Source organism: Bombus vancouverensis, chromosome 1 (genome assembly GCF_051014615.1).
Source record: "Bombus vancouverensis nearcticus chromosome 1, iyBomVanc1_principal, whole genome shotgun sequence".
Taxonomy (NCBI): Eukaryota; Metazoa; Arthropoda; class Insecta; order Hymenoptera; family Apidae; genus Bombus; species Bombus vancouverensis.
In genome coordinates, this window is record NC_134911.1 from 12,916,532 (window position 1) to 12,924,684 (window position 8,153).

Below are 8,153 nucleotides of genomic sequence, written 5' to 3' on the forward strand. Positions count from 1 at the left end.
ATAATTGAAAAATCGCACAATAAAAAGTAAGAATAGAGTCGACAATCTCATACGTATGAAGTATGAACGCACATGTATGTATAATGGCGTTCCTTTCGCTGATAAATATTGAGCGTGTTTAATTTATTTAAATTTTGTAAAAATAATGCTAAGGTGGTTATTACAAAATATATACAGTATTCAATATACGGTTTTTATACGGTGACTAGAAATAGTGCTTAGTTGGAAAGTGTCACATCACAATTAATGACGTGGATTTAGGTTAGGTTATGCTTTACAATTTTTACCTGAATCTTGTCGAAATATTACTAAAAAAGTAATTTAAGAGTTCATCGTAAAGCACAAATCGTAAATAATGTTCGAAATTACAGATACGCAAAGTAAGTAATAAATAATTTATAATTTATAAAAAATCTACGATCTGTAACTATTCTCATGAGTACGAAATGAAATGTAAATTTCAAAACACTATATAACAATTATGTATTGATTTCAGAAATAGGAGTCGGACTTGCAGGATTTGGTATATCTTTTCTTTTCCTTGGAATGTTACTACTCTTTGATAAAGGTCTTCTTGCTATTGGAAATGTAAGAACTGTTCTCATAGATCTGTGAAAGCATCTAGTGTACATTATTACATTCCTCTGAATTAATTATTTCTCTATAGATTTTATTTATATGTGGATTATCATGTGTTATTGGACCAAAGAGAACCCTCAGCTTTTTTTTTCAAAGGCACAAGATAAAAGCTAGTGCTTCATTTTTAGGAGGAATTATTATAGTACTTATGGGTTGGCCTATCATAGGCATGATCATAGAAACGTATGGTTTTATATTATTATTCAGGTATGTATTCTACATCTGTTTTATTACCGAATACATATTCGTTCTTTATGAAACTAGTTAAAATTTTAATGTTATTAATTTTTCAGTGGTTTCCTGCCAGTTGCCATAAATGTTTTACGAAAGATACCTGGTTTAAGAATTATTTTAAATTTGCCAGGTTTATCTCGAATATTAGATTCAATTGCGGGAGATCCAAATAGAACAACTGTATGATATGTTTCTTGATATGATGGCACAAATCATTGTATATAAGATCCACTATTTTATATTGTGTCCCAAACTTTCTCGTCATTCCCTTCTGAAATTTCTCTCAGATCTCTGTTTGTATTGTATAAATGTCAAGTGTAAACAACAAAGTTCAATTACCTACCCATTTAATCTAGAAATATTGTGTAAAAATAATATATAAATTTCTCATTTTCATATAAACTACTGTATTGCTGCAGAGACTATATGTGTATTTTAAGAGCATTCCAAAATGTTCAGGTAGATTGAGGATCAAAATTAAAATGGGAAGTATTTTTATTTAAAATCATTAATTCACTGTATCAGTAGATTAATGATATTAAGGCTAACACCTACTTTATATTTGGAATGTTTATAATAATGAAACATTGTATGAAACATGAAATATGTAATATGAAATATGATACGTGACTGTCACTACTCCTTAAAAATATAATTTTACTATATAAGAATGCAGGCATATTATTTATTTTTAGTATCTATTTAATGAACAAACAATAACTTAGATAATTATCTTATCTTGTATGTTACAAAACGTAAGATAAAGAATTTAACTAAAAAAAATTAAAGAGTTATGTTTAAGGTAAGAAAAGACTCAAAACTATGTTTTGTCATTACTTTTATTGATCTGTTGGTTTCTTTGCACACATCCTAACATGAACACATTGGATGCGTACACTTACAAGTAACGCTTCTCATTATCTTACACGTAGTAGTCTGGAGTGTGAAATTAAATTACTGTCACTGAAACTCGATGAATTTCATTGATATCGTTAATATGATCATTTATTATCTACAACGGGCCGAGAGTAAGGGCGGGGGGGCGGCCCAAGTCTACGCGTCCCGCCGTCGCCGCAATGGTATTTCGTCGCGCGTCCTTCTCTTGCTCAAATGTATACGCTTATTTTTGTTATTTTCTTCTTTTTTGTTTAGATAATTATTTTTACTACTTTATGTCTCGACCATCGCTTATATAGTCACATGTATCAAACATTTCACATATCCATTCGTTTTTCTTTACGAAAAGGGAATATGAAATATAGAACATGTGAGCTGCAAGAAAATACTGAATCCGGCAATAAATTAAGCGAATTCTCTTCTACAGTCAAGATACATATTCTGCCGAGTTTCATGCATTTTACAAGATGCTACCAAAAGATCATAGTCTGACTGTTCTCAAATTTCTCGACAGTTCGTGTACTGTTTCAGCCATGAAATCACTTGATCTGTTGTTATGTCGGATGGTGAGGGTAATAAAGATGGTACTTGCAATTGTAGTTGTGAAGGTAATGAGGTGAGGATTGTTATTATGTCTTAAAGGAGATTCTTAATTTCATCATAAAGTACCAACACGAGTGCACCACCCGTACCACGAAGAACGTTGGAGAATGCTCCTTTGAAGAAAGCACCACCACCTTCTGACTTATAGATAGTGGCCCAACAGTGAAGGGTACTCTTGTATAACATATCGGATTTAGCACGACCAGACTGCATCATCATACGCCTACGTACTGTGTCAAATGGATAAGATACAATACCCGCAACAGTTGTGACAACCTGCAAGAAATATTAGATATTAATAAAAGGATTACAGTTGTATCAAAATTTAAAATAGATATTATTGTCTGGTCTGTACCTGAGCAATACCCCATGAAACAAGGAATGGTGTCTTTTTGGGATCAGGCAGCATACCACGGGCAGTATCATAGAAACCAAAGTAGGCAGCACGATAGATGATGATACCCTGGACGGATACACCGAAGCCACGATAGAGGCCACCAATACCGTCAGTCTTGAAGATCTTAGTTAGACAGTTACCAAGACCTGAGAATTCACGTTCACCTCCAGCTTTGCCTACATCAGCAGCCAACCTATAAATAATAAGTGTAAGTAATCACCATATATAAAACTTTATCACACAAGTTGTAATTAAGAATTAATCACAATCGAATACCAAAATAATATATAAAAAGTACCTAGTTCTGGCAAAGTCAAGAGGATAGACAAAGCACAGAGATGTAGCACCAGCAGCACCACCAGAGGCCAAATTTCCAACAAAGTAACGCATAAACTGTGTGTTTTTGTCAACACCACCAAGGAAAACTTGCTTGTACTTGTCTTTGAAGGCAAAGTTCAAAGCTTGTGTGGGAAAATATCTGATAACATTGGCAAAGTTACCACGCCAATAACTGAGGAATCCTTGTTCTTTTGGAATGCGCACAAAGCAGTCAATCATACCTGGAATAATATGAATATATATTTACATCATACTTTATTTCAAGAAAGATTATATTTTGCATGAATAATAAGTGACAAGATTAATTACTTTTTCATTTTATTCAAAGTATTAGAATCTTTTCATGAAAATTTTTGAATATCTACATGAAAATATTTCAATGCTAGATTTAGAAATTCTATAAATTTTGTTTTGTCATATATTGAACTGCATGCTGTTATGTAACAGAACATTGTCAGCTATAGATTTTTAATTATTTATAATATTTCATATCTTCAAGTACATAAGATTATCTTTACAATAACTAAGATATGTTAACATTGCAGAAACTTTAAAAATCCGTTTTTTTTTAATACTAAGCAAAGGAAGATACTCAAGGTCATGAAATCGTATTATTTTAGTATAATTTAAATATCATAAATTTTAATGATAACATATCGCGAATGATTAAATATTATCTACTAAATGTTTATCATAAAACTACAATCTAAGATTATGTATTATTAAAACATTATTATTCGTCAGCAAAATAATTCCACGCTTGAATCTGTGCAATTTAATATATTCGTAATTTTCTTTTTTTCTTAAATAAAACATTACTTATTTTTTCATAATTACATCACATCTTAGATATAGGACAATAAATTACATTCTCGTAAGTATGATTTCAATTGTTCATTATCAAATACATATTAAAAAATCTTTAAAGTAAAATTTGAGTATATGCTTTATATTATAAAGGCAGCCATATTGAGCCGCATAGTCATCGATCGGCACTTGCGAATCCCGTACAAAGAGCAATGCCATGCACTGCCATCTGGTACCCAAGTCATTTCACCGAATATCGACCCACTGGTTTGTCAGAAAAGTACGACTTCCTCTTCAATCGATATTGCAAAAGTTATGTAAGACCCGAAACTTTATCTTTGTTACATAAAGTAGAAAATTAAAACTAGATAGTACTACTACTGGCGTACTACTAACATATAGTATGAAATGATATTACATAACAGTAATCTCGATCTTAACCACCGTGGAGGAACTTGGCGGAAACGCTTGGCAGTTTCAGGATCCCGATATGAGCGAAATGTTCCTGTCACATGTTTTTTATGTTTCGTTGCCTAGTCTTACGCACAGTGATTTGTGATTCCAGTTACTTGCATGTTATGTATCCTGACACTTTGTCCATTTTATTAATCTCTCATAAGTGATCGAATAAATGTAATTGCCTCCTTAAATAGCTTACCTTTGTAACGCTGGTCTTCAGCAATTTGCTTGGAGATATGCTGTACCTGCAGCAACAGCTTCACACGTTCGATGGGAGCAACCGCCGTTTTCGAGATAGCGGCGGCTACACCACCAGCCAAGAAATCCTTGGCGAATGCCACTGGATCCGCAAGACCAGACATATTGATTCAGACAGTTAGTGTGAAAACGGGTTAACAAAATAAAGAGGAGGAACCACTCCTACGTTTCGGACGCGCGCCGGACGACGAGTGACCGAGACGAGTTCCTCTCGTTGAACGGACCTCTGCTAAGAATAGCTGCGCAGGTCACGTGCAGAGTTCTGCGCAGGTTCAATCTTCTGGCACGGCCGCACCTTGAGACCCTGACACTTCATACACTTCGAATGCGTACTCTGTTCCCGAATTCGTGACCTTTCTTTCGTATCTTGCGACACTACGCCTTTCTTCCCCTTTTTCACGGTCACCATGTGTATATCAATTAAATAGAATGCGTTCACGGTCAGTCATTTCGAAATTAGATGTTTAACCGCGCTTATGACGTGTTTCCGGTAAAGAAAATATAGAAATTGTCGCTAGTGTCAAGGTATTCGAAACGCGAAGTAGTTTGGCGGGAATATATTTCTATAAAACGATGAAATATGTATCATATTTTTACGTATTATACCAAGATTTCTTCCGCATTTAACAATAGTGATTAAATGAATACCAAACACGGATATTATAGCAGATTAACAAAAATAATTGATATCAATATTTTTAACATATTTCTACAAATAAAAATTAATTGATGATTGCAACTCAATGTTTAATAAAAAAAAAGAGTATAGTGATATCGTTTTCTTTCTTCATATCTTAATTCACAAAGAATTGTACAAATTATAGGAAGAAATATCGTAGAGAAGTTGTGTGTATATTTGAAATACCCGCCTGATACACCCATCTTTACTGGTTCTCCAGGTACTAACAGGGTATAATTTGCAATTATTTTCCTATTTCAACAAGGAATAACTAATAACAATTTATCTTTACCTTAACTTTAATGTAATTCATTCCTTAATTATCATTTTTATGTAATCACAACATTGCTTAGTTTTAACATAAACATTCTTATAACTATAATATTATTTGCAACAATCGTTAATGATAAAAATTGCTGGAGCGGTCTATAAAATCGAAGAAAATTACATTGAAGAGAAAAATAAGAAAACATTATGTCAAGGATAATGACCGATCGAGTTTTGTATTATACAATTTGATGTGACCCTATTCGATTTGAGGCAGGTATTACAGTACAGTTCCGTCATACCGATCGATCGTTATCTCTACACTTTGGTAATGGTCATGTATATAATATGAATACATAGATCAAGTTATATCCTCATCAATAAGAACATTTATTACCAACATTTTTTATATTTTCATTTATTAATACAAGCAGAAAATTTTGATAAATACAATTGCGATAAGGTACATGTCTTTGGGGTGGTTTCGAGTTTGCGCTGTTTAAGATACAAGAACGAGATACAAGGTCAATCTTTCATGAAGAAGGAGGTCAACAGGGCGTGACTTGCGTAACCCTGGCGTACGGCCAGTATGTTACGAAGTACAACGCCAGAGTTCAATGGAGTAACTTCAAGTAAAGTATATTTATACACCTTGAAGACACGTACATACGTAGTGGACCTTGTAGAGAATAGACTAATGCTAAAAATGTCCTTTGTCTACATCAAGTAAATTCCACTGCGCGTGCAAGTATTCATAGTGAGAATTAATCATATCAACTGATATCAGCCGAGCATAAACCTATGGATACTGGTACATAAATACTAATACAATAATTTTAATCGTAACACTAGTAATCGACTGTATCTTTTAAATGTTCTTGCACTTCCATATAAATTTCTGTTTTCGATAACATTAAACATTTAAAGAAATTGTAACTTGTATATAATAATTATCCATTGTGTTTCCAATTGGATGAATAATTGAATGGTAACAAAAAGTGATTGAGGATACTATAAATACGTAATATATAATTGTAATTCATATAATTATAGAGAATTAAGTAAGAGACTATGTAGTATTCGAGAGGTAACATTTTTGTGATAGGACACTTAAAAAATTTCAAGATATATCATCACCTATTTTTATACCAAAATATTTGTCTATATTTATGTCTAATTCTATCGTACCACTACTAACTTATCTTCATCGATTTATACAGACATTTCAGTTATAACGGGAAATTCCACATTTACTGAGTTCAGTGATAATATTCGATATACTGTTGTGATTATCTACACAAAAACACATGTAAGCAGAATGACTCGTGTGGCTCATATTATGCATTATAATCAGTAATTTGACGACTGTGTAGATATATATAAATAAAAATTCAAAATTTTCGTCAATGCATCCATATATTATCCATCACAGAGTACTTCCTAACTTGCAAACGATGTTACGTAACTATTATCAAATTGACATATAATACTAAAAAGAAATTAGAATGAATAGAAGAAAAACCATTAGATACATACGTATATGCGTCATTCAGTTGCATACATAGAAAGTTAACGATTGCAAGCTCTAACACATTACTATATCGAACTTGCAACGTGGAACTTAAGTGTGTGGATTGGATTAAATAACGACCTTGATGGCGTATGCGGCTGTCTGCACATAGTGTAATAACTGAAGTCATGATGGTCAATGCACCTGAAAGCAGTTCGAAGTGGTTTTATTACTTGATAGAGATCTACAGGATTTATGGTTTTGTAGCGCGACAATACATATCCCACAAAAGTAAAACACCCAGAGAATCGAAAGCCATATTCTTCGCGCATGCCTAAGATTCTTTCTCTATCAGAAAAGGAAGAACTTTCTTGACTGTCTGTATTTTCTGCACGCGTACACTAACAAACAATTCAGAAATCGGCAGAACGACAACTTTACATTATAATAAACACAGCATTTTAGATGCCGAAATTACCAATGTTACATATTTCCGTAATTAATCAAAATGTCACTTTTGCAGAGACTTACTATAGAGATTTTATGTTAAAACTTTCAACTTTAATAATGAACGTCTTTATTTCGGTAAGGCTAGGTTTCCTAAATATTGAGTCATGTATAGATAATATACTAACGTATCGTATACTTACGTATCGTCAAGATTTGAGAGCAATTAAAATTAAGAAAATTAATTTGCGTTACAAATACCTTAAACGTATATAGGATGATGTAAATAATTTATACGAACAATAATATATTATGTGAATATAAATATAAATTCTGATTAAGGGTAATGCTCAAGACATTTATTGTTTTTGCCTTTCGAATAGGACGTCTATTATTAATTACGTAAAAATAAATATGATTGATATTTCTAATTGCACAATGTTCCGATTATACATATACGATGTACAAAATAAAATTTTGATGTTTCTCTACCCGATCCAAATAAGGCGAGCTAAGCGAATAGTACGACATTTATTTGTCACTGCAGAACTAATAAAATTTTATATTTCTTTAATTCACTGTAGAAGTACGAAAAGTTTCTAAAAAAACTTTTCTCG

General features: G+C 32.4%; 2 protein-coding genes and 1 long non-coding RNA gene across 3 annotated transcripts; 1 reads left to right on the forward strand and 2 right to left on the reverse strand.

The window, feature by feature from the left end:
- Positions 1-43: 43 nt before the first annotated feature.
- LOC117153702 (vesicle transport protein GOT1B) lies at positions 44-2,085 on the forward strand. Its single transcript, XM_033327988.2, has 4 exons — positions 44-380; positions 497-588; positions 668-846; positions 933-2,085. Exons 1-4 carry the CDS (start codon positions 356-358, stop codon positions 1,057-1,059), a joined length of 423 nt encoding a protein of 140 aa, XP_033183879.1. The 5' UTR covers positions 44-355; the 3' UTR covers positions 1,060-2,085.
- Ant (ADP/ATP translocase) lies at positions 1,695-4,843 on the reverse strand. Its single transcript, XM_033327987.2, has 4 exons — positions 4,575-4,843; positions 3,069-3,330; positions 2,729-2,963; positions 1,695-2,649 (listed from the first exon to the last, which is right to left on the reverse strand). Exons 1-4 carry the CDS (start codon positions 4,735-4,737, stop codon positions 2,407-2,409), a joined length of 903 nt encoding a protein of 300 aa, XP_033183878.1. The 5' UTR covers positions 4,738-4,843; the 3' UTR covers positions 1,695-2,406.
- Positions 4,844-6,383: 1,540 nt separating this feature from the next.
- On the reverse strand, positions 6,384-7,720 carry LOC143302880 (uncharacterized). The gene is made up of 3 exons (XR_013058716.1): positions 7,621-7,720; positions 7,116-7,293; positions 6,384-7,044 (listed from the first exon to the last, which is right to left on the reverse strand). It is a non-coding gene; the product is annotated as an uncharacterized LOC143302880 (long non-coding RNA).
- Between the last annotated feature and the right edge of the window lie 433 nt (positions 7,721-8,153).

Excerpts from the sequence above, each read along its gene's own strand:
- LOC117153702 (XM_033327988.2), top strand. The coding sequence starts at position 356 with ATGTTCGAAATTACAGATACGCAAA. Across the intron at positions 381-496 it reads CGAAATTACAGATACGCAAA|AAATAGGAGTCGGACTTGCA; the intron begins GTAAGTAATAAA and ends TATTGATTTCAG. Across the intron at positions 847-932 it reads GGTTTTATATTATTATTCAG|TGGTTTCCTGCCAGTTGCCA; the intron begins GTATGTATTCTA and ends TTAATTTTTCAG.
- Ant (XM_033327987.2), bottom strand. The coding sequence starts at position 4,737 with ATGTCTGGTCTTGCGGATCCAGTGGCATTCGCCAAGGATTTCTTGGCT. Across the intron at positions 2,964-3,068 it reads CTTGACTTTGCCAGAACTAG|GTTGGCTGCTGATGTAGGCA; the intron begins GTACTTTTTATA and ends TATTATTTATAG. Across the intron at positions 2,650-2,728 it reads TTTCATGGGGTATTGCTCAG|GTTGTCACAACTGTTGCGGG; the intron begins GTACAGACCAGA and ends TATTTCTTGCAG.